The sequence below is a fragment of the Solanum dulcamara genome, chromosome 10, assembly GCF_947179165.1.
Source record: "Solanum dulcamara chromosome 10, daSolDulc1.2, whole genome shotgun sequence".
Taxonomy (NCBI): domain Eukaryota; kingdom Viridiplantae; phylum Streptophyta; class Magnoliopsida; order Solanales; family Solanaceae; genus Solanum; species Solanum dulcamara.
In genome coordinates, this window is record NC_077246.1 from 69,916,701 (window position 1) to 69,943,089 (window position 26,389).

Here is a 26,389-nt window from a genome sequence, read left to right on the forward strand (position 1 = left end):
TACTTCCAAAGCATTTTTTTTGAATTAACGTTATAAATCGAATACTAAAAACAAATATCAAACATGTGACGGGAAACAAAAAAAGATATTACTCATATAGTGATTTTATTTATTTATTTGGTTTTATTCTATTTTGGCGAATTACTTTACATGTGAGCAAAAAAAAAATACAAATGCTACGCACATTTATGATTACTAAAATATGTTATTCTTCTAAACTAAGAATTGCAAATAAATTTAATTCCATTATTTTTAGGCAACATTGTTGACCAAACACTAAATATGAAATAAAAAAGAAAAGACATTATTATTTTTGTATTGCGGTTGTTTTTCTGTAATTTTCTTTCTTTTCTATTTTTTTTAAAAAATATTCAAATCACACGACTTTTCTAACAAAACAAAAAAACTAATTTTCCAAAAATAAACAAAACTCAAAACGCAAACCTTAAAATTAAAATGATATCTGGACTAAATCAAAGTGTTAATCTTATGGACGTTAACTGGTACCTAACCTTACGTAATAAATAAGAGAAAACACGTTCCGTTATCATCGAGGAAGATGGTGGAACGAAGAAAATTCTTTCATATGTAATTAAACATTTCGAATTAAAACTCTGATCAAAATATAAATATAAGATATTTACGAGTAAAGGTGGACGATGGGAGTCACATTACTAAAAAATAATTATTTTAAATTACTTATCAATTTACAAAATCAAGAGAGAATTATTATTATTTTCTCAGTTTAACCTACAATTAATTCTTTTTGAAAATGTAAAACAAGTTTGTAAAGTTTCTTAAGAGCTTCTCACTTTAGACCATAATAATTGAATTTTTGAGCCTTTTTTCAATAATCAAAATAAGTTAGTTGTTCAATATTCGGGAGAGTTATTGAAAATTTCTTTCTTTTTTGTCCTTTATTTACATTTTCTAGGTGATAAGTTCAGGAGAGTTAATTACTCATATTTATGATTTTACTTTGAATTATTTCTATTAACAAGAATATTTTGAAAATAACTAAAACGGCAAAAGTAAAAAGTGATGTTCAATTTATGTTTTAATTTTTTTAATAAATGTGTATTGCCTTGCAAAATTTAATTAATATATACTTAAAAATTATAAAAAACTATTATTTTTATTTATTATTTTTTAAGAGGCATATATAAAAAAAAAGTGAACTATTAATATGGAATTAAAGGAGTATTATATATGTCTAAAATAGGTTGAACAACTGGAATTTATCATAAATGATGTTTAATTATTTCTGGATATAATTTTGAATGAATCTGTATGTCGTGAAATTTATGTCCCAAATCCAAAGTATATCTAAGTTTGGTGTGGGATTTTAGTAGTTCAGTTGGTTATCGAAAGTGTATATCTGAATTTGGTGGGGAATTGTAGTAGTTCAATTGGTTGTCTATCTTATTTTTTATCGTGTTGGTGAGAGTTCGATTCTCCATCTTGTAATCTCCTTTCTCATTAATTTCTCCTTTTCCTATCTCCAATTTTGAAAATTAATAAATAATAAAAACAGAAATCTGATAAATAGATCTTGGACTTAATTCACATCTCAAAAGTTAACTCTCGAAGAAAGGAGGATTGCCCAAGTCATTACATATATAGTCTCAAGATATTTTCCCGGTCAGGTGTGGGACATTCTCATCACCCCCACCCCTACCCCCACCCTCCACGCACATACAATGTCCGCACTAGAGTGTGCACAATCATGAATCAGGGGTATATTAACACACACCCTCATAGTCCTTGGGCCTACATCGGACTCAATTAATGTATCTGACTTTGTATCATGGTAAATGAATTTTGGATCTAATTTAATCATAAAAGCTAGTCCAAAAAAAAAAGAGATTGTCCAAACTATATAAGGAGTCTCAAAATTTTGTCCCGATCCAATGTGGGAAAAAAAAATTCACGGTACTATCATGCAAAATTTGTTTGTGACACTAATAAGGGTTTGTGGTGGATTCGATCAGAAATTGATAGAATTTTTTTATCTTTAATTAGAGATTTCGAGTTTGAAGTCTTGAAAGTGAAAGAAAATCCACGTAGAATGTTATTTTCTTTGAACGATTTTATTATATGGTGTAAATTTAAATTAATTGTGACTTCAAACAAATACCCGACACCAAATTGAAAATAAACATGACTTATATAGAGTAATCTAGACGCACTTTCAATGGTGGTTTGATGTCTAACTATATGTATCAATAAAAACTCTAATTTAATTTGGCAATATGAGACCACACATTTAAAGTTATGGCCTCTATGGTGGGGCTATTTTTGACTAGGAAATTAGATCAAAATGTTGAATTAATTTGCCTTAGTAGATAAATCGATTTTTCAGATGTCTGCTTAATTAATAATTATAAAATTAAATTTTATAAATTATTATTTATTTTCTTTTGAATTGTCGATTAAAGTTGACATTAATTTTCACACTATACTTCATTTGTTTCCATATTGAATGTAATATTGCACATCTGTTTAGAAATACATTAAAAACTTCAATTATAGGAATATTTTTATCAAAACGATCATTTATTCTTTCTTGACCGTCTTATTTTTGTTAATATTTTCATTAATTTGAGCAATAAGGATATATTTGAAAGGGAAAAAATGATTTTTTAGTTTTCTAAAATGTTAAATATTTTAAAACAAATAATCCATAATAGTTACGATTTGAGGGAGTGTATTATTTTTATTTTTATTGCAATAATGGTGACTTGTACATTCATAAATTAAAATAAATAATTGAGAATTGTTATTCCTTTTATTAACTATACTGAATAACTAGATTTGTTTTATTATTAATTGAATGGATACGATTTCTCTGCACTTAATTAATAAAAAATCTTAAATTTTATCCTAAAAAAAACAAAAAAAACATTTTTTTCTTCTACTCATGGGTCACACACAAAAAAAGAGTACTATGCTGAATAGACCATCTATAATGCAAAATATTACAACTTTCCATAAGATGCATGATCCTATTTTAACTTTCAATTCTCTTTTTCCTTCCACTCCTTTATTATTGGGTCCAAAAAAAAAAAAGCAACAATATAATGATTGGATTATCTGATGACAAGGAAAAATGTGAAACTTGGCAAGAAATTTTCTTTTCAGTTTGTGGACATTAATTTGTAGCAGCATTAATTGGACAATGAGTTAATAGCCAGGTGATGTAAGAAATTCCATCAAGGATATGTCCAAAATTTAATATATATTTATGAAAAATAATTTTTAATCTATTTATGTCGTACAATTTTTTATATAGATAATATGATTTTTTTATGAGAGTTTTCAATTGGTCATTCTTGGCTATATGTGACTATGCCACTGTATATATAAAATAATAATATATTCAGTATAATTTCACATGCAGAGTTTGGAGAGGATAGAGTTTACGTACGTAGAGTTTATCCTTGATTTGGGAAGTAAAGAGGCCGTTTTAAATAAATCATCAGTTGAAGGATAAAATCCAAAGTAGTTTGAAAAAGAAATGATTGAAGCGGAAAAGTCATGGCAAAATACTATTCAATTTTTTATGATACTATTTTTTAAATTATTTTAATATTATTTATTGTTTCTTGTATTTTGACTATCATATTATTTTGTTATAGTTACGATTTAGTTACTAGTTGTTGTTTTTGTTACTATCTGTTATGTCTTGTACTTCTATTATTTTTTCTTTTGAACTATTTTGAATTATTATCCCTCGATCTGAAAGCCTATTAGAAATAACTTCTCTATATTTGAGTTAGAGGTAAAGTTTTACGTACGCTATATTCGCTCAAAATCTCACTTTGTGAGAATATACTCAATATATTGTTGTTGTACCATTTTTTAAATTAATTTGTTTCTCAAAGAAGATATATTTTAGTCTTAATAATATATAATGATAAACATACTTAAAAGAAATTATGCTTGAATACTAATTAAGGTATTAAATAATTTAATGGTTCCAATTTCCAAATGCTGCATTTATCTTCTTGGGAAATTAGAGACAAAAATACTATTTTTTTTTATCTATTATAGTTCTGATAAATAAAGTTGTTTGATATTTATTATTAATATAAAAGGTGATAAACATTCGATAAAATTAATTAAGATGCGCAAAAATTATTTCAAATATCACAATTATATAAATAAAAAAATTATGATAAGGGAAATTCGCAGTCGCTACTCTTTGTGTGGGCACAGAATAAAACCCTCGCTCTTATGCAATAGCTCGCAAATTATATAAAAGATGTAATTCGCACTAGACAAGTTCGATTCGACGAACTCGATCCAAAGGCAAATTCTTTGTTTTCGCTGGCAAGAGTTTCGGAAAAAAAAATATTATCTTTTTGGAATACACAAAATATGTGACATTCCAACTTATCCAAATTCACGAATGCAGCTGTATATATCCTCTCCAGCACAGAGACAGCTTTGCATCTATCCATTTTCACATTAATTGATTTAGCTCTATTTTATTATATATATTATTTTGATATAATTAAAAAAATATTTTTATCATAATTTTTTTTAAAATATTTAACATTTTAAATATGATTAACTAATATGACTTATAATGCTAATTTTAAATATATAATTTTATTTTAAAAAATTGAAGTGTGTATATCCGAATTCATATAGATCATCAATTTAATTTGACATTTACATTTCTAGTCAAATCAAGTTAAATAATAGCATATTATTTGATGTTGCTATTTTTTGTACTTACCAAAGTTCTTTCTGATGCTAATGTAATATCTTATTTAACTTAATTAAATCTATGAGATAATATATTTATTATTTTTTTCGTTTGTTTCTGAAAGATGTTTCAATTATTTTTAAGAAACGTATTTAGGCTTAACAAATTTGATAATCTCTTTAAAAAAAAATTTAAACAAAAAGGAGTAGGTGAAAAACTACCCAACAGCAGCCGCCCTTTAAAAAAAAAGATTTCATAAGAAACCAAGAAAATAAAATAAAACCGACATTTTATTTTTATCCACACAGATGAGTTCTACAACACCACCTTTCCATAGGGGTGGAGATTATTCGAATTAAATCATCTGTGTGGATTATATTATTTAGTAGAGAGTATTAAAGGAAATAATATATTTATTAATTTTAATATATTTAATTTTTTTTATATTAGTTATACATTTTTCAGTATTATTTTTATATATAGTAAATCATGATATTAATAATACAATATATTATTCTTTCTAAAATCCTTGATACTTAATATTATTTGTATTTAATACATTCTATTCATTTAATACAACAAATCAAATAATCCATAAAAAATAATGTCAAAAAAATTAATCATAAGATATGTTCATTAAGCTCACATTCGCATAATATAACCACAAATACTATAACAATAATAACATGCCTACTCTCGATAGTTTGTACTTAAAGTCGAAGATTTTTCGGGAAAAAAATCTCTTGAAGGTTTTTTCGAATTTCTCGAAGGTTTTTCTAAAATAATCTCTTGCCTTTCCAAAAATCACATAATATAAGAAAACAAACTATTATACTTTGCACTTTCTTTTTAGTAAGATATGGATTAGTTATGTAGAAATTTATGTACTTATTTTAGAGATTAGTTATGCAGGATTAAATTATTCATGTATTAATTATTTTACTGTTTACCATATATAAAATTATACATTGATTCCCTCGTAACTTATACATATATTAGTTATGAGGTTTCTAAATTACAAAGTATCAAATACCGAATTAATTTTATACATAATCTTAATTAATTATCAATAATGATATTATTTATGCAGAATTTAATATATGTACAATATTTCTTCTAACCGGCTACCAAAAAAAACCCTTTTTAAGTAATATATAAATTTGAGGTTGTTAGAATGGAACATTTAAAGGGCCACTTTTATTTTCTCCTACACATTTCTCTTGTAATTTGTAAATAATTCTAATATTATCAACCATGACTTTTAAATGTTAATAAATGGTTGGTCTAAGCTTTATTTATTTTTTTCATACAGTGTCTGGTATTCGTATTGAAATTTGACTATTTCGAATTTGTACCGCGTAGGGTTCCATTTGGGGGAAGCGCTTCCTATTAAAGATTTTTTCATACTTCAAGACTCAAATTCGAGAGTTTTAATTAAGAAAGGAGCAGTTATATCCGCTGCACCACATCCTTTGATGGTTAAGTTTTATTTATTTATTCGTTGACTAAGAAATTCATCATTTTTTAAATTTGAATGGTCCAACTTTTTTCTTAAAATTAACCTCTTACACATTAAATCAAATAATAAGATTGACTTAGTAATATTGGACTGAGTTCTTAGGGGGGAATATTGAAGATGGGGTTCAAGTTTTATAAAAATCCTTTTCAGTTTTCACTCATATCAAGTTAAATACCTATTCAAACATAACTTCCTCAATTATATATATTAACTTACCTTTAAAATACAAATTATTTTTAAGAATAAGAATGTGTATGATAATCACAACATACTGAGCAAATTAAAGAACATGACAATAGATTAATGTGGGATAAAATTAAACTAATTATTGTTTGGGATCAAAGTTTATATATTTATCATTTTCAGGTGTTGATGCATTTATTTTCTGACCTACATTTTCTCTTGTAAAAATAAAAATTCCATCACCACCTATGCCTTTTGAATGTTAAATGTTTGGTACATACAAAATTTAAATTTTTATTTATTTTATTATTTTATTTATTTGTTGACTAAGTAATCATCATAATTTTTAAATTTAGAAGTCCTTGTCAAGTGTGTAACTTTCCCTTTGTATTTCTATATGCTTTGGTGGAGGGGGTTGGTGTTGGAGATGGGCTTATCCCAATTGTCATCATGGATGCGTGCGTTTATTTATTCAATTTTATAATTATTTTAAGTATTTATTTGTGTACAATTAAAATTGAAAGGAGTAAATATCAATTAAAGTTAAGTTAAAAAATATGTTTATATATTATATCTTTTTTTTAATCTATCTATGGTAGATGTAGATGTTGAACATTTTTGACTTCTTCGTATGCTTACTTCTTTATAATATTTTAAAATTTCTTAATAAAAATTCTAGCTCCCTCATTATTAAGGAGTTTTAGTATATTATTCAATCGCATAATCAATGGAATAGAAGATTTTTAATTCAAGTCCTTTTAATTAAATCAAATAATAAGATGTGAATTACTTCTTTTATACCAGACTCCTATCTTTTTAGTCATTCCAAAAAAAATACGCATTTATATATTTAGTAACAATTTAACTTTAAAATATCGATTCTACCCTTAATGAGATAATTTATAGCCCGACAAATATCTCTGACTTGTTTTATACCACAAGTTTTAAAAGTCTTTCTTTCTTTCTTTTTTAAATTTCATGTCAAGTCAAATAACGTTAATTTACATAAATTAAGACGAATGAAATATGCATTTTAATTAATCTTGGCCTGAACCACAAAAAAGTGGATCCATCATCCGAAATTTAGGGGCTCATACATAGTTATATGAATCAAACTCAAAAATTCTGAGTAAAAAATCAAGAAATTTCAACCATCTCACCGTACTCTTTGATGATATTCCTAACAGTTCTTGGAAGACTACTTCATTTATTGACCCCAACAACCTAGAGCTAAGTCAATAGCACAGGGGACATTATAATGGCCCCATTTGACATTGTCATGGTCCATTAATGTAGTATAGCTTGATATACACACAACACTAGTCAATTAACCCACATGTTGAATATAAAACATGTCAATTGAAAATTTGAAATGAAAAAGTTGCCAAAAAAGGAAAAAGACATGCCTTTTGAGCTGTAGCTCATCGATAAGCAATTAATTGCGATCTAAAATAAGCAACTTCGAGAGAAGTATCGAGTTGTTGCTCATCGATACATCTTATACTTCAACATTCTATAGGTGCAAAGTGTGACACAAGTTTCTTGCTATGCAACATATAGACAGTATCAATAAACACTAGTATTACAGAAGCAAATGCAACTATTCAGCAAAAAATGAGAAAATTTTGCAGAACTGGGGAAAATATTACTGAAGTGCATTGGAAAAGCAAGGTTGTTGCTTGGCAAGCACTAGTTTCTCTATTATACAACCAAACAAAAGGGGGGGGGGGGTCATGAAAGGCAAAGGCTCTCTAGAATCTTAGAGCGTCTCTAAATCCGGTGCTGAAACTGTGTTCTAGACCTTTCTTGCCACCACCACCACCATTCACTGGATGTCCCTTTTGCATCATAGCGACAAACTCATTGTAATCAATACGCCCATCCTGAAAATTTTTCAGAAGAAAACTCACATTTTTACCATGAATGAAATAACATGTTCAAGAAGCTCGTCTTGCTTGTATAAGCATATCACTATTTTATGGTAACATCATACAAAGATGTCTTCTGCATATCCTTCAAAATTAAGTGATGTTTCGATTAAGTCTCTGAAAAATGCCAACAAATGCTCTATACTGCCTTTTGAACATTTTTAGTAAGTCTGATACCAAAAGAGATGAGGAAGTAGTAGAACGAACTATAAATTTTACTGGCGAAGAAACAAAGAAGATTTAGATTCTTGATATGAACTAGCCGAACTTTAGAAAAGAATGTCCTTTTAATTCCGATTAAAGAGCCTTCTCGGAGATTTCAAATATTAAAATCAAGGAGAGCAAAAATAGAACTTACATTGTCCTGATCAGCATCTCTTATCATATCTTCCAGATGGACATCCCCAATGCCAAATTCCTCACAAGCTTGTTGAAGCTCGTCTGCAGTGATGTAGCCACTGCCATCTTTATCAAAGTAAGAGAAAGCAGCAAATAGATGATCTTCTCTTTCGATTTTGTTGAAATGTAATGTCGCAGCTATAAATTCCCCATAATCAATTGTACCGCTGTTATCAACATCTGCCTGCAATTTCAGACAATATGAGGAGTTATTTGAGGTCGCTATCACTTGGTTGAGCATGAGATGTAAGAATGTCATGAGGCTAAATGAATCTTAAGATTTAAGATTGTACAAATAGAAACCAACACAGAAAAGAGGATATTCAAAGGCCAAATCGTTCTGTCTTACTTCTTGCCCTCATCGACTAGATCAAATGTAAACTCACGAGCACAATTTTTATTTCCAATTTACAAATATTAGCTTCATACAGTCCCCTTTACCGTTTAGCAATCAAACTCCCAAAAATTCCCATCAGGCGAAATTTACTAATTGAGGCTAGTTGGTGTTGTTATTGTAATTCTCAATCTATCCAACTACTACATATACACAAATAATATCCTTAAGACCAAAAAGATAAGTAAGAAACAAGGGAACTTTTAAGTTTCTATGCTGGTCTTTTGTTTAAAACAGTAGCAATATATTCATCAGCATTGAGGAAATACTGGATACCATATTTACAACTCTTAACAAAATCATAAGAAATACAGTTTTTCACTTGTTCATTTTGTTACTTCCTTCGTGTAAAGAAGAGGTTGAGTAATTAACTAATTATTATCATTATGACATAGACATATATACATCTTTGTTATTTTTCTCCGGTGTACACATTTCCATCACATGATACAAACGATATTTAGAAACTAGCAATGATCTTTCGTGAGGAATGTTTGGCGGAACTTATGGAACTAATAATATTGTAGAATCTAAAAAACTTTGTCCCATTTTTGTTGTCCCCCAAACACATAAATCATGCTTCTTCGTTCTTATTGCATGATCAAAATCTTATTTAACTCGGGATGATAATTAGCTTATTTGGATGATTTTACCTATGAAGGTTCTTATCTTGACATAGACTGACATATCTACCAAGGTCCACTTGAAATAAGATCACTTACTGCTTGCATAAGATCATAGATCTCGGATTCCTTGAGATTCGCACCAACTCTTTTTAATCCAACTTTGAGCTCCTCAAAAGTTATTTGACCACTATTGTCTGTATCTATCATCTTGAACATTTCTTTCAGACCAGCAATTTCTTCTTCGGATAGGCTTTCAGCAATGACCTGCAAAAGACAGTGTTAAATCACAATATTTAGCGGACTAGTTTCAATCCACAGGTTGTATGATTCTTGGATGTGTTTGTGAATCTATAGACTCACTCTCAAAGCCATCTTCTTGAGCTTGTTCATCGCAGAAAATTGTTTCATTCGACTCAGAACTGCAGAATCCAGAGGCTTATCTGGAGCCACACCATCAACTTGAACCCAGCGATGGCCTACAGAGGTATCAAAGTCACTCATTAACTTTTATCCAAATTCGTTGTCTTGAGAGAAATTTTTGCAATGGGAAGGATTAAATTCATTTCATAGGATTCAAGGAGATACAAAATATTAACCACAAGGCCAGAGTTTAACTTTCTCCATTACATTAGCACAATTACATGATCAATGATGAAATAAAAAATATAATAGTAGGAGATTATTGAGTATTCAGTATTGGAATGAAACAAGCCAAATTATAGCACACTGATATACACCCTTTGTTTCAATTTGTTTGTCTGCTTTGACTTGGAACAAAGTTTAAGAAAGTAAAGAAAATTTTTAAATCGTATGTTCTTAAACATGTCATGTAGAATTATCAAGTTGAAACGGAGGGAATAGTATTCATATAGCCAACCCCAGATAGTTTGGGTCCTTGTCGCAACGTTTATTTTTTAAGCAGCTTTATACCTTGTATATGTGAATTACCAATGTAGAAATGTAAAACCATTTCCCACTAGTAAATTTTCATCCACTATCATTTAAACAGGTAGACATGTTAAACTCAAATATCAGATAAGACAAACTGTTGAGAATACTTACACAAGACTTCATGAGCAGTTAAACGTTTTCTGGGATCTCGAACAAGCATTCCCCTGACTAAGTCTTTTGCATCTTCTGAAATACTAGGCCATGGATCTGATGAGAAGTCAAGATCACCATGCAGGACTTGTTCAAATATTCCTTGCTCATTTTCTGTATGATAGTATATATTAGTAAAGAGAAATCATACAAAAAGATATGACATCATTGGAAGAGCAGCATTTGGTTTCCATAAAATCTTTTTCACTTTATTTCCCTTGCTGACAAAACTGGTTTGGTTTATGAAAATAGATCTTAATTTGAATGTGCAGTTATTCTTTTTCTTTAAAGTGTATGCATATAAAAGGAAGTTCCCAATTTTCTGGTGATTGCTCGACTCCTTTAGGGTCAGCAGCAGCAGTCGACACAAATGCAGCAAACACTATGGAAATTTCAGTTGATCTATTGTAAACTGCAGGAAAATAGATTGAGAGGCAGTAGTGGATAAGTGAAAAGAAGATGGATAAGAGGAGTGCGAGAGAGATGTTATGTGTCGGGTGTGCGAACAAAATATTGACAAGCTACATACAAAGTGTAGGGATACTCTTAATGCAGTCAGGCCTTTTGCGGGAATATAACAGTGCTTAAGAATATCATTGGATTGACTTAGCCCAACAGTTGGTATTAGAGCCAAAGGTTCGACGAGACGAGTATGGAGATGACTCTGTGATGGCGTGAGACTCACTTTACTACTTTTATCATCCCAAAGGTAGCTTGGAGAAGCACGCACACAAGAAGAAGCTAGCTTTGGGCTTCGGCGGGCATATATGCTCGGTCATGTGGGGTTGCACACAGTGAAACTTGAAAATTGATTCGTGGATCGTGGTACCCAAGAGCGGAGCCACATGGAGGCTAGGGGGTTCATCAGAACCCCCTTCGGCGAAAAATTATATTATTTATACATGGCTAAAATAATTTTTTATGTATAAATAGTAGATGTCGAACCCCTTTTGGTTAGTTCGTGTGTCTACTTCTTCAGATTTTGAACCCACTTATCGAAAATCTTGGCTCCGCCACAAATGGTACCTAATTAAAGGGGAAGATCCTGGATCGTGGTGATGGACCGTGTGAAACTTAGTTCAAGGGGGAAATTGTTGGGTGTGCGACCAAAGTCCCTCATTGGAAGGTGAGAAGATTGGGAGAAACTACATATAAGGTGTAGGGATAGTCTTAATGGAGTGAGGCTTTTTGGGGAAAATTGAGTAGGTTTGGCCCAAAGCGGGTAATATCACACCGCGTTAAAAATATTATCGAGTTGGCTCATCCCAACACTATGCATGAAGGGAAACCTGTGACAGGATCCTATCGACTAAATGGTAATATGATTATGGTAGCGCTAGAATCACCATAATTCGAGGAATTGGAAAAGTCAAACCAGGAGTTCATAAATCCTTTTCCTTGTCCCGGAGAAAGTTTCCCCCAAGCTTTGAGAATATCATATCATCTTTTTCAGCCAAAATAACACAGCCCGGATTTTCCTCTAGGATATCAATGGAAACGTAAACTTTGAATGAGTGAACAGAGCGAATTGCAGAATAAAGTAAAGAAAACAAATATACTCAAATCTCACCAGCCCAGAAAGGAGGCACTCCACTTAATAAAATGTACACAATCACACCAGCACTCCAGACGTCAGCTTCAGGACCATACCGTTTTTTGAGAACTTCCGGTGCAACATAATAAGGACTGCCAACAACATCAGTAAACCTCTCACCTGAAAAAGGAAACATCAATAAATAGGATGTTTCGGGAGATCAAACATAGCAACTAATGAAGAACATAGCATAGAGGAGAAAGAGATGCAAATTTCATTAGATGGTTATACAGGAGTTTTTTATCAAGAGAGTTCAATATAATATGAATGCCCGTGAATAGGAACGAAGTGCATCTAAATGAATATACAGTCTTGGACAAAGTCCAATAGAATCTGCATCGTGAATACCGAGAACTAACAACAACAACAACACACCAGTGTAATCTCACAAGTGAGGTCTGGGGAGGGTGGTGTGTGCGCAGCCTTACCCCTACATTGTAAAGGCAGAGAGGTTGTTCCCAATAGAACCTCGGCTCAAGTAAAGCAAATGCAGTAGCGAAGACGTCATGTTGAAAACAATGGAGAACTAACATGGAAAATTCATGAATAGTACATGTCAATTCTCATTGATCATGTTTTCTATATTATAAATTCCATGCTCATTGCACTCATTAATCAAGACAGTATCTTAAAGCAGCTTCCACCAAAGTAACTACAAACTCATCAAATTAAGTACCTGGTTTGAAGAAAACTGACAATCCAAAATCAATAGTTTTGAGAAGTGAATCCTCCTTCTGATCAACAAAAAGAAAATTTTCAGGCTTAAGATCACGATGCATGACGCTCAGAGAATGACAAGCTTCAACAACTCCAAAAATAGTCCTTGTGAGCTCAGCTGCTTTTCTTTCTGTATAATGTCCCCGCTGAATAATCCTATCGAAAAGCTCACCTCCCGCACAACGTTCCATAACTACATGAACTGCTATCGCATCCTCATAAGCCCCTTTTATTGATATAACATTCGGATGCCCTGCCAAGTGATGCATTATCTGAATTTCCCTTCTAACATCTTCAACATCATCATCTGTTAACAACTTCCTCTTAGCAATCGATTTACAAGCATACTCCTTTCCTGTCCCTTTTTCGACACATTTAAATGTAGTTCCGAATTGCCCTTGTCCTAATTTCTTTCCTATACTGAAAAACTCCTTTAAGTTGCCTGTTTTCTTTTGTAATACAGAATCAGTCCTAAGTCCTGCACTACCTACCCTCTTCATCTCTACCGCCTTCTTAGGCTGTACCGGTCCCTCTTCCTTCTTCACCTGTTCTACTTCCTTCTGTTCAGACTTAGGCATTGTAATATGATCTGGTGCCCTATTTTGAACTACCAAATCAGGATCTTTTCCTGATTCTACTGTTTCACCTCTAGCACTATCACCATTAGTGGTAGAAGCAGACTCAGCCGGCACCCGATCCGGCCACATTGCAGCTGAAACAGACTGCAAGAATCTATTTCTAGAAATACTTGGTCCAACACAAGTGTTCCCCATTTGCTCCTAATTCCTAAAAATTCAATCTTTCAGTTCCTCAGTTTCAACATTAAAGATCTTATAATTCCACTCTTCAAAATCCAACAAGATCTTGATTACTTGAACCAAATAATCAAGAAAAAGTCAAACTTTTTTTTATCAAACTCTCAAAAAAGTACTAAAATCAAGAATTTGTTCAACTTCAACCCTTACCAAATCAAGATACAAGATAAACCCCCCAAAATCTTAACTAACTGTAACTACTAAACTTGAAACAAAATCTCTCAAACAACCAAGAATATCATCAGCAAATAACTAGTACTAAAATAAAAACATGAACTTTCAAGAATCACTAAGCAGCCATAGCTAATGACCAATTCAAGTAGATAAATAAACCAACAAAAGACAAAGCAAAAGACAAAATACCAAGAAAATTTTTTCTTATGTCATTGAGAAGGCCAAAGAACACCTTAATGAAAAAAGTAGAGATTTTTTTTTAGCATAACAAATGAGAATTGGTCTGTAGACCCTTAAAGGGTTTTCATTTATTTAGTGGAAAAATAAATAATCCAGAAAGTATATATTATATTATATTATATTTATTTAGAAGCATTTTCCATAAATATGGTAGTTGCCATATATAATGAATAAATTAGAACAGACACACAAGAAAAACGCGTTTTGGTCGGATATTCCAATGGGCCTAAAGTTGTTTTTATATGATACGTAAATTTATTTAGTGTAATTTTTTGATAAACAAAAGGAACATATATGAGTAGTAGCACATTCAGAATTTTGACTAAGGAATTCAAAATCTGAATAAGTATACACATAAATTAGTCGAAGGTAATTCGATATTTACTATAAATAACATAATTTTCCGCCACCATGTAAGAGTTTGCTACTAGGTATTTGATTAAACAAGATTGTTTGTCTTTTCTTAGTTGAGTAAAAGGGCAGTTAGTTAGGTTAATTTCTTAGATGAACACTTAACTAATAGTTATTATATCAGAAAGTCGTATTTTTTCTTGATACTAATTTTCATTAAGACAAAAAAAAATCTGAGATACTTATTAGTCAAGTGATCATCACTATTGCGAGTTATAGCATGCAGTGCACTAGTAAATATTGTACCCAAAAAAATAAAACTAGTAAATACATAAAAGTGTGTAACCTTCCTCCCCATCGAAATAAATTATAGGGAAAAAAGGTAAAAAATGTCCTTAAACTATTTGAAATGAACAAAAATGTCTTTCGTGTATAGTTTTGGTCCAAAAATGTCCTTACCGTCAATATTTTGGTCCAGAAATGCCCTTATTGTTATTTAATAAGTCAAAAATGCCCCTATTGTTCCAAAATGGGTCAAAAATCCGCTTTTCCAAATAATATATTTTTTTAAAGAAAAAATAAATTTTGTTCCTTATAAAAATATTATTTTTAAGAAACTCTATTCTTGTTTTCTTTCTTTTAAAACCACTTTAAGTAATAAAAATGTAGGAAATTATTTTATTCTTCGTAATCTCATTTTATCAATTAAAAAAGAATAATTTCATGTACTCTATATTTTAATGGATAATATATATCATATATATAAGATCATAATAAATTAATTATTAATTTTTATTCAAATAACGATAAAAATAATTAGAATAAAATAAGAAATATTTTTAATTTTTTAATTTTTCTAATTGAAGTAGAATAAATATTTGCTAATAAAAGAAATATTATTAGAAAAAATGTGTTCAAAAAGAAAATAAATAATATATTTATTTGAAAAAGGGATTTTTGACCCATTAAATAACTATAAGGATATTTCTAAACCAAAATATTGACGATAAAGACATTTTTGGACCAAAATATAAACGAATGACATTTTTATTCATTTCAAATAATTTAAAAACAGTTTCCTTTTATAAAAGTAAAACCAAGAGGCAATAGTGGTATTAGTCTTCTCATTGAATAACAAAAAGGTACAAAATGGTCTATTTTGATGTCTAAATAAGAAGTTTATAAGGGGGTGTTAATGACTTTTCTTGAACAAAAATAGCTCTTTATTCGATATAGCGTTATGTTATTTAAAAATACAAAAATATGAAGAAACCATGAAAGTGGATTAAGAATAATCTCCTTTTGTTAGACCATTGGATATCTAGAACTAATTGATTAATTCATATTTGCGCTCGTAACACTTATTTAAGAGGGAAAATACTCTGTATCACAAAATTTTCCATTATCAAGACATGAAGTCAAGACTAATTAATGAAATGATATCCAATATTAGAGTGAAGTCAAATATATTATCTTAGTTTGAAGCGAAATTTTGAAAATTAATACACAATTATTAAGTACTTACCTTTATCTCATTACTGTAATTTTATGTTGTTGAAAAATGATTAAAAAAAAAACTATAAAAAAACTAAGAGTGAGCTAAGAGTAACAAGTAATCTCTTTTATTTAACCATCAGATATTCTGAATCTCGGATTCGATTAATTCAAGATTCACGTTGTATAACATTTATTTAATTTAAAGCACTCTGTATCACAGATTTTTTCATTTCATGAGTTGAGGATGAGACTCCGCTTAAGGGCAAAGTCACTTTTAGCTACAGAATACTTGTAGCATTGGTTCAAACTCTATATTTCTATTAAAATTTTATCATGTATAAATAATCTATATAAAACTAGTGAACCAAAAAAAAAACTATGCTCAAAATACATGAACTAAAGAAGAAATTTACAGCCTTTCAAAAACAACGTCGTTAAAATTTGCTATGAGAAGGAACTTCATATTCTTGAGCACATTTTTCTAAATTATTTGTGCTCTTCGTTTGCTAGAAAGTTGGCTTATTGATTAACCTCTCGACTTCTTGGGAAAAAGGAGGAAGACCCACCACCGGTAGACCAAGACTTGAATTTCTCTCGATGTATTTGATAGAAACCTTGTTGATATTTAATGAATATTTGCAATTTTCAATAATGATCCTAAGATTATAGTGTTGTATTTCCTCATCCATAATCAATTTGATAGCAACTAGACAGTTAATTTTCTTACCTACTTAGTTTAGCAATTGTTAGCCCTTTATTCAATACTAACTTTATCTTTTTCCTATTTATGTCATTATAATAAAATAAATAATTGGAAAATAATGCAGTGTGAGCCTATGCAAAATCCACAATTGTTGCCGGCAATAACGCAAAGCTTAGAAAATTAATGAACAAAATAAACTATAAAAGTGCAAAAGAAAACAAAATTGTGTATCATTTAACCATTGAAACTTATATTAAATTTAATTTGTAATTCTATAAGACCCAACTTCTAATAATTTCAACCTGTTCAATTCACTAGTTCATTTCAACACCTTCTGCATAAACATTACACAATATACAAAATTAAAATTATTTATTTATTATATATTAAATTTCGTTAGTGAAAATTCTAATTTCACTATTGTTCGAGAAGTTGGTTTACTAAGACAGCAAGTAATTATTATTTATATATTCTTGTCATGTTTATTGGTGCTCCTATAAAAAAAAAAAATATTGCTGCAAATTCCAAACTCTTATTAAAACCTCAACATCTAAATATAAAATAAGAAACAACAATACAATACAGTGCGAATCTGAATTAAAACACTACATAATAGGGACCAAACTATGCATAGAATAAGTAGACAAAAGAGTACATAAATGATGAAACCTAAGAAATTGTGAACAACCAAAAAATTTCATCTAATAGCCAACATATATCGATGAAAAAAATCGTTACAATAATATAGTACACCTCGATAATGAACGATATATTACATTTTAATTAATATAAAAAGAAGAAAAACTCGGATATACAACAACGCAACCACAACATCAGTTGATGATGTTTACTTCCACTGCTAGAAAAACATTACAACATGTGTGTACTCATTTTGGTGTGTCTATGGCATCTATAACATTCAATACTAATGAAAGGGCATTTCTTCCATCACATCTCAATCTCTTCCAGTTCAGGCAAAGGAAAACGAAGGATTGCAGCAATGCCGGTTAGCTCTGTCAGTTCTGTGCCGACAACCAAAAGTTATTTGAATCAGCCTTACCAAATATGTAGTAAAGAACGTGTGTTCGTAGGAAGGAAAAAAATTTAAAGTGAGAATGTGACGATGAATGTGTGATTCGGACAGGGAAATACGATTCAAAGCATTACTAGGGGCCGACTAAAAGGCAGGGATGTAAATGCTGGGAGGAAAAGGAAATTAACAATAAGTAATGTATATACTCACGTTCTCCTGAAACATGCATTGACGAGAAAATGAGAGCAGTACCACCTGAATCCTTGACTGAATCGACCAGATTAGCATACTTTTTCCTTGTTGCTACATCAGAACTCCTGTAAAAAGCTAAAAAGTTACACATGTTTACATATGACAACAACAATGAAATTGACTAATCCTATGCACCAAAGATGTCAATTGTTAAAGCTAAGCATGTAAAAAGAGATACTTTAGAACTAAAAATATGCCACGAGTTGCAAATTTATTATCAAGCTATATCTTGAGCCACACAATAATACAGTTTAATTTTTATTGCTCGTAAAGCCCATTAGTTCAACCATGGGACCATAAGATACTCACCTAAAGAGCTCGTCGGTAATGAGAAGTGTCTGGATAGCCATTCGCTCATGAGCAACTTCAACATGCTTTGGTCCATAGCATGCACGATCAGGATCCTAGAAAAGACCCAGCAGAGTAACTTTAACTTCCATAAGTTTCGGGGAAAGGAACACCTTACTGGGATCTCTCTATTGACAAGTGGAAGTAAACTTCATATATGGTGAAAAGCTCGTTCATATAATTAAGAGATTCAGTAAAAAGTACATGCCACACATTTATTGCAAGCTGTTCTTATAACAGGAAAAAAACTTTTAAATATAGGTGTTATCCTTAGTTATTTCCGAAAGCATGAAAAGCAGCAGGAAGCATATATATCTAATTAATATCATAATTCGTAAAATATGCCCCAGGGGGATTGGGGGGGGGGGGGATCAAACAGGCAATCGTTCTTGCAAAAGACCTCTATATCTAACATCCCTAAATTATATAATGTAAGTCTAGTTTTTAGACCTAAATAGCCTATAAACCTGGAAATCAAACACAAATATTTTAATTCAGACTTCCTTATTATATTTCTGTCTGCAAAAAAGTATAGGAAAGGGCACATCAGATGATAATTTCTCTCCGCAAGCCCTCTCATATTAGTATGGCCTCAGTGTTGCAGACAGATATTCCTCTTGCTATTCCAGTAAAACTGCACATAAAATCTGTAGATGAAAGTATACAACTGAGATGCCCTAAAATTTAATAAAAGTTCAAAGTTGATGATGATTGGATATCTGTGAATTATGACAGAAACTTGCTGGAAACAAATTCAACCAAGATAGGTTGCAAATGAATTTTCAGCATTCAATTGGTAGAAAGGCCTGAAAAAGGCACACACAGGGATATCCGTCATGCATAGTGAAACACCTCGTGTCTGTTCTTCATCTTGAAATATTTCAGATTAGTCGACCTTGATCTCCTTAAACAGGGATATCTGTCATGCATAGTGAAACACCTCGACTTTTATTTGAAACTCTCAAGTCTCTTACAGAACCCAAGATAACAGATACACAAACTAAACACTGTAAAAAGCAAGGAAATAAATTCAAAGCCAAACAATCTGCGTGTACTCTTAGCATATGAGAGATAAAAATCTGAAATATCCCAAAGTTATTAAGAAATATATAAATTAAACATAGAGACCAAGGATAGAACCTAACATTTGAAAGCATGTTGAAAAATTCCTTTAGGGCTTGAACCTGATTGAGATTGGAAGAGAAAAAGAAACTGTAATTCTCAAAGAGTAAGAAAAGGACTTGAACAAACACACAAGTACAAAGAATAAAAGATCATATTAAGTTGGGCAAGGGTCATAAGGTACCTCTTTGGCCGCTTTTGTATCTTTTATCATATTCATGACATTTGGGGCATCCATAACCTCTTTCAAACTATGTCTGTAAACCAGAAAAAAAAGACTCTTGGGCTTAAACACCCGTGCTGGATAATCATTGTACTCATACATATCAACTACAAATAGACAAATAATGAAGGTGATTTGTACTAAAAATAGCAGTACTGATGAGAGAATCACGCTCACAAGTCAGTTCTATACTCTCAAGCGCGTCTAACATACTATGATTTGCATATAAATGTATTGAGAAAGTATCATTTTGAGATGTCAGATGAGGGGATGAGGGGAAAAGAGAGAAAGAGAAAGAAAGGCATACTTGTATCCTGAGGTTGTATGGACAAGAAGTATGCGTGACTTATTTTCTATTATAGGTCTTAGCTGCCTCCTCTCGGCTTCCAACAACAGGTGACGATGAAACTGATCCTGCACATTCAACCCAAAAAAGATTGAATATCACAACTGAATTAGCATATGCATAGTATAGATATAATTAGATATGCATGCTCTTTCCGTTGTAACATAGCATAAAAGTATGACTAGCCAAGAAGTGTTAACAAAAAAGAAACCAAAAACAAAAAATACCTTGGTGAATCCTGGACTTGCAATCACAGCACAGCGAACTACTTTGAAATCAACATGCTTGACAAAGGCCTGCAACAGAAATAAGAACCAGTAACATATTGCTTATGGACATAAAGCAACATCAAGAAAGTTGGCAAAAGTCTACCTGTAGAACATTGTCAAAGAATTTATTTAACGCCTGCAAATCAAAGTTAAGAACTCAATTCACTGAGACCTCATGTTCAAAATAATTAAATTATATAAAAGCTGAAACAAAAGGAGACATACCTTATCATAACCTGCAATAGCTGGTCCATGCTTGCGCGGTATAGAAGTCTCTATACGAGAACGGGTAATAGTCACGCTGTTCAGACAACAGTAACTAGTACATAAGGCTAAATTATGCCATACAATCTAGTTAACTCGGCCTTAACATATAAGTCCGCAATAGAAATTCTGACCTAATCATTCACCTTTTAAAGTATTACATGTTGTTTAAATACAAGAAAAGGAGATGCTCAAAATCTGTTTAAAACTTGTATTCAAAGGACTATGAGATTGTCAAGCTTACCTTTTACCAATAAGAAGTATGTGTGCCAATCCTTCTTGCATCAAAACCACAGCCAGATCAGCGCTCGCAGATGGATCTAAATCATCAAAATGGAAAACCATATTCAGCATAATGAAACGGTAACTCTAATAGCAGTACAAAAACATATATCCATGTTAGAAGCAATACAACTGAAATATCAACAATTATATAGGGGAACTTCTCATCAGTTCAACAGTACTCTATAACGCACACGAAATTGCAGCGAATAATCATGTTCTCACTGCCACTATATGAGTGGAGAAGAAAACCTCTGTAAAATAAGGGCTAAAACACACCTAGACTGAAACAATCTATCTGAGAATAATGCACCTATAAAGGGTTTTCACAATCATGTCAATTGACTATTAATGTATCCATGCACTAAAAAGAAGCATCTACATGTTATAAAACTTGATAAGTTATGGACGAAAAGTTCGGCTATGAACTAAAACACCTAACATTGCAGATAATGTTAATGGCAACACTTGAACAAATAAAAATATAATTTTATTTGAGTGCAGTGTGAAAAATACCAGAAGCTTGACGAAGAACCTCCCGTGCCAGTGAGTCCCAGATCACCTAAATTAGATAATCCAAGTCAGAACAAATATACTTTCGTATAAAGCAACTCTGTTCAGGTAAGACTAAGATTGAAACAAACAAGATGCTCATAAATTTGCTAAACAAAAGAACATATAAAAACAGTAAGGATGATGACATAGGAAAAGAATGATCACTTTGAATCACTACTATGCTAAGAAATACAAAATAATTAGTGTGCATACATAAATAGGATTATATGTAAACAAAAGCATGCATACCTTCTAAGAAATTTTCGTTTGATAAGTGTATACCCTTTAAGTAATATATCTAGCAGCAAAAGAAATTATGGCAAATTTCATTCGGCCTGTACCCGATCCACATAATTTCAAGTTCACCTGTAATTCTTAGCTTAAACATTTATAGGCGTTTATATTTCGATTGGAATACTCCTTCAATTTCCTATAAGCAGTGACGCCTTCAGGAAATTTTTGAACCATTGTACACTTGTTTATGAGAAATCAATGACAATATACTTGGGGTGTGCTTTTCTGGCGTGTGCTGAAAAATGTGTAGCTATTTCTTGGGTTATTTGGCATGGAATTGTTTACCACTATAACCAGGGTGGAATCATCATTAATGTAGAAGGGTTGTTCCATCTAGAGACAGAAAGGAAGATTGTATGTACACCTTTTTTGCAAGGTATGAACTATGACAAAGGACAGGAATAAGAGATGCCTCGAAGGGGTGCCAGTGGCAGACAAATGAAAATTTTAGTTGCTTAAGTAACTGCACCCAAGGTATGGTCTAGCGGTTAATGAAGTGGGTTGAGAGTCATGAGATCTTAGCTTCACATCCCAGCGGAGGTGAAAAGAACTAGGTAATTTCTTCTCATTTGTTTAAACCTTGATGGAAAGAGTTACCTAGTAGGAGGTAACTGCGTTGATGGGAGGTAGCAGGTACCCCGTGGATTGGTCGAGGTGCACGCAAGCTGACCCGGATACCAAAGTTATTAAAAAAGGTAACTTGTTCTCTTCTTTTTTATTTCATTGGTTTTATAATAATAATGTAAATGTCATGGATAACTTTATAGATTTTTTTTACTTGTTAGAGCTGCAATCCTAAAGAAAATATACCACCAGCTTGATAGCTTTTGAAGTGCAAATAATAGACCTCTTAAAAGAAAACACAGACTGATAGGTGGGAAAAAATCAAAAGGCAGCGTTGTACCTTTCTTAGCACAAATGGTCTGTGTTGCTCAATTTCCAGAGTGTGAAAGGCCCCTATCTGCAATAAAATAATTAGAGATTTTTGTTGCAGCATCAAAGCAAGGAATTTATCCAAAAGGATTTAGTTGAAGAATACACACCTTTACATGTTCATTCTCCAGAATATTCTTCCCACGAATACGCAAGGCAGAACCTTCTTTGTCATACTCAACATTCTAAAACACCAAATTAATTATATTATACAACATTGGAATGGAATATCCTCAAATGAAAACACCCTAGAAAGAACACTATCTATTTCCTACTTTCCAGTCATATTACAATTATTATCATTACTATGGTAACAATATTATCAATGTCGCCTTTATTGAGATTCGTTGAAAATGGAGCATTGTTATGTGACAATCTATCATGTATACTTCATACACAGGTTGTATTGGTATCCTCAAAATTCATCAACCTAATTAAAAATCCTTCATCTCAGCCACATTGGAAAAGGAAGACAGAGAAAAGTCTCCTCTCCATCCTTAGTAGATTCTTCTCTATAGTTAATTGATTTCAAAGTTTTCTTTCAATTTCTCTTAAAATGCCTTGTGCTGGAAGCCAAGACAAAGTTCTAACCAAGGCCCACACCTCACAACTGAATGATGCTGGATGTTAAATATATCCTTACCTCAACTTTAATTTCCAATTTCAATTTCACTCGTTCAGCATCTCTTCCCCCAGAAGCAGCTTCCCTTAGGACCTTCCTACAAGAAATTACAAGCAAAAATCAACCAGCTTCTAGTAGGTTGTGTCGTGATAAGCAAAATCGTGTTCACAATCAGCAAAGACCCACATAGCATAATTGGCAAAAGATAGTTGCTCTCACCATTAGAAATGAGTTTTCACTATAAACTTTAAGCAACAAATATAACTATACTATTATCAACCTGTGCAATCAGTGAAGACTCACACTATGCTCAAAATCCAATTTCCTTCTAGTTACATTGTCATTCACAATTTCAGCATAGAACAATAACAACAACGCCTCAGCCCAAGCAAGTTGGGATCGGATCTATGAATCCTCACTGACCATGTTACTCCATACAAACTCTCCTCATGCCAATCTAGACAAATTTAACTACAATTTAACACAACCCGTAATTAGAGTCTAACTATCTATAGGTTACTTTCGCAAATCATAAAACACTACATTTTCAAGATAAGATAACACTATTTAAGAATTAGCTAATCAATGAGTAAAACAACAAAGTTGACGGAAAAAATCGACATTTGGAGAACAAGAGCAATTAATATGTTCATCCCAAAAAACATAATTTTTAATCAACTCAACAGGATGAGAAACATGGTTCAAATTAACAAGTGTAGAGAATCGACTATGTAGCTACAAACAAAGTGAGAAGCTTCAAGTTTTCGAATGAACTGAAGTTGGACCTAATTATCAACTTACACCTATATTCAAGAGTTCATTCAACATAAAGATTCCATCTTTCATGATTAAATCATAATTAGGCAAGAGACTAGCATGTTAATAAATTCTTGTACCACCTATGAGATACCAAATATTCCCTCCGTTTATCTTACTTTGCTTTTTAGTCCGTTTCAAAAACAATGCCTCTTTTCTTATTTGGCAACTCTTTAATACCTTGTACCAAAACAAAACTCTTTAATACCAACTTTCCACGGCATATTTAAGACCACAAGATCAAAGGACATTTTAGAACATCTCGCGTATCTTTAGTTTAAGACCACAAAATTCAAAAGTAGTTCTTTACTTTCTTAAACTCAACATCAAAACCAGACAAACCAATCGAAACGGAGGGAGCAGTATAAACTAGATACTTCTTATAAAAAAAAACATGTTTTTTCTACAAATTCTCTACCTTTTGTACACATCTTGTATTCGGAAAATTCCCCGATTCACACGAATAAAAATTACTAATTTATCCCCAAAAAATACCAAGACATCACAGTATTGAAATTGAGCAAAATTGCAGTACCTGACAGTAACAGCTAAGACAGTATCACCTTCAGCTATCAAATTATAGGAAACCCATAAATCGTCAGGTTCTTCTGGAATTATCTGTATAATACAAGAAAATAAAAAATAAAAAATACCGAATCAATTTGATCGTTTTCTTCATCTGGGGTTTCAAAAAATCACGAAAATTACTCGAATTTACTGAAATTAAGACAATTAAAGAGAAAAAAAAAAGATTACCTTTACGCTACCAGGGCCATCAGGAACAAGGTCTCTGCGAACAATCTTCATCTTGAATTAAAAAAATTTATTAGGTAAATGAGAAATTCAATAAATTTGCATCTGTGGGAGAGAAAAGGAGAGGAATTTTGAAAACAAATAGATTTTTTTCGTAAGAGATTTGCTTCAGTTCAATGGAGAACTTACAGGTTTTAACGGTTTGTGACCTTGTGTCTTTAGGTTTTTCTAGCTTGGTGAAGAATGAGTTTTTAATTTATTTTCTTCTTATATTTTTTTTTCTCTTTTTAATTTTTTTTCCACTTTCTCTTCTTGGATTTTTTATGTGAACATGTTGACAAAAAGGGTCGTATTTATATGTAATATATCGATATTATTTAAACGGTGGATAATTGTGCGTATATAATGTATAATTATGTATTAGAGATGTATATAAGAGTTGTCATAATGTATGTTATTTGTCAATGATATAATTTTGATTGACGAGACATGTTACAGAGTTAACGATAAGATGGAGATTTGGAGATAGACCTTGGAGTCAAAAGGATTCAAGTTGAGTAAGACTAAGAAGGAATATTTGAAGTGCAAATTCCAGTGGCGTAATCCACGTGGTAGATTTAAAAGTAAAGATTAATCTACAAGTCATCCTCAAGGAAGAAATTTTCAAGTATTTGGGGTCTATAATTCAAGGAATTGGGGAGATTGACGATGATGTTACACATAGTATTGGATCGGGGTGGATGAAATGAAAGTTAGCATCTAGTCTTATATTGTAAGAATGTGTCACCAAGCCTTAAAGGTAGGTTTTATAAAGTGATGGTTAAACCAGTTATGTTGTATAGGGTGGAGTGTTAGTTAGTTAAGAATGTATGCATATTAGGAGAGATATGATCAGGCATAAAGTTATTCGAGGCAAGGTGTAAGTGATCTTTGCGGTGGATAAGATGATGGAGACAAAATTGAGATGATTTGGACATGTGAGGGGAAGATCCATGGATGCCCCAGTAAACATGAGTGAGAGGTTGGCTATTGTGGATATCAGAAAAGGTAGAGGTACGCCGAAGAAGTCTTGAAAAAATGTGATTAGACTGGACATGATATACTTGCAGCTTGCTAAGGAGATGACCCTATATAGGAAGACATGAAGATTGAGGATTATGGTAGAAAGTTAATAGGTAGTCGAGCGTTATCCAATTCTCTTGTCAGTAAATGTTATTTCCTTTACTTTAATTGTCATATTAATTAGTGTTGCTACTTGTTATCTTCTTATAAGTTGTTTTTAGCATGGCTTCACTGTATTTGTTTTACATACTTGATATTTG

General features: G+C 31.5%; 2 protein-coding genes across 2 annotated transcripts; both read right to left on the reverse strand.

Annotated features, from left to right (window-relative positions):
* Window positions 1-7,775: 7,775 nt before the first annotated feature.
* Window positions 7,776-14,402, reverse strand: LOC129870126 (calcium-dependent protein kinase 1-like). The gene is made up of 7 exons (XM_055944737.1): window positions 13,135-14,402; window positions 12,435-12,578; window positions 10,826-10,978; window positions 10,124-10,239; window positions 9,860-10,027; window positions 8,703-8,927; window positions 7,776-8,299 (listed from the first exon to the last, which is right to left on the reverse strand). The coding sequence occupies exons 1-7, from the start codon at window positions 13,946-13,948 to the stop codon at window positions 8,168-8,170; spliced, it is 1,752 nt and encodes a 583-aa protein (XP_055800712.1). The 5' UTR covers window positions 13,949-14,402; the 3' UTR covers window positions 7,776-8,167.
* A 3,248-nt stretch (window positions 14,403-17,650) lies between these two features.
* LOC129870358 (protein PELOTA 1) lies at window positions 17,651-25,304 on the reverse strand. The gene is made up of 16 exons (XM_055945116.1): window positions 25,071-25,304; window positions 24,850-24,932; window positions 23,520-23,595; window positions 22,987-23,061; window positions 22,848-22,904; window positions 21,611-21,656; window positions 21,057-21,132; window positions 20,774-20,849; window positions 20,652-20,684; window positions 20,507-20,575; window positions 20,241-20,347; window positions 19,895-19,967; window positions 19,734-19,772; window positions 18,550-18,644; window positions 18,199-18,305; window positions 17,651-17,977 (listed from the first exon to the last, which is right to left on the reverse strand). Exons 1-16 carry the CDS (start codon window positions 25,119-25,121, stop codon window positions 17,904-17,906), a joined length of 1,137 nt encoding a protein of 378 aa, XP_055801091.1. The 5' UTR covers window positions 25,122-25,304; the 3' UTR covers window positions 17,651-17,903.
* Window positions 25,305-26,389: the final 1,085 nt, after the last annotated feature.

Coding starts and splice junctions, on each gene's coding strand:
- LOC129870126 (XM_055944737.1), bottom strand. CDS start 13,948: ATGGGGAACACTTGTGTTGGACCAAGTATTTCTAGAAATAGATTCTTG. Junction 12,579..13,134: donor GTCAGTTTTCTTCAAACCAG/GTACTTAATTTG, acceptor TTCCTTTTTCAG/GTGAGAGGTTTACTGATGTT. Junction 8,928..9,859: donor TCTATGATCTTATGCAAGCA/GTAAGTGATCTT, acceptor CTGAAATTGCAG/GCAGATGTTGATAACAGCGG.
- LOC129870358 (XM_055945116.1), bottom strand. CDS start 25,121: ATGAAGATTGTTCGCAGAGACCTTGTTCCTGATGGCCCTGGTAGCGTA. Junction 24,933..25,070: donor ATGGCCCTGGTAGCGTAAAG/GTAATCTTTTTT, acceptor TGTATTATACAG/ATAATTCCAGAAGAACCTGA. Junction 19,968..20,240: donor CATACAACCTCAGGATACAA/GTATGCCTTTCT, acceptor TCTGGTTTACAG/ACATAGTTTGAAAGAGGTTA.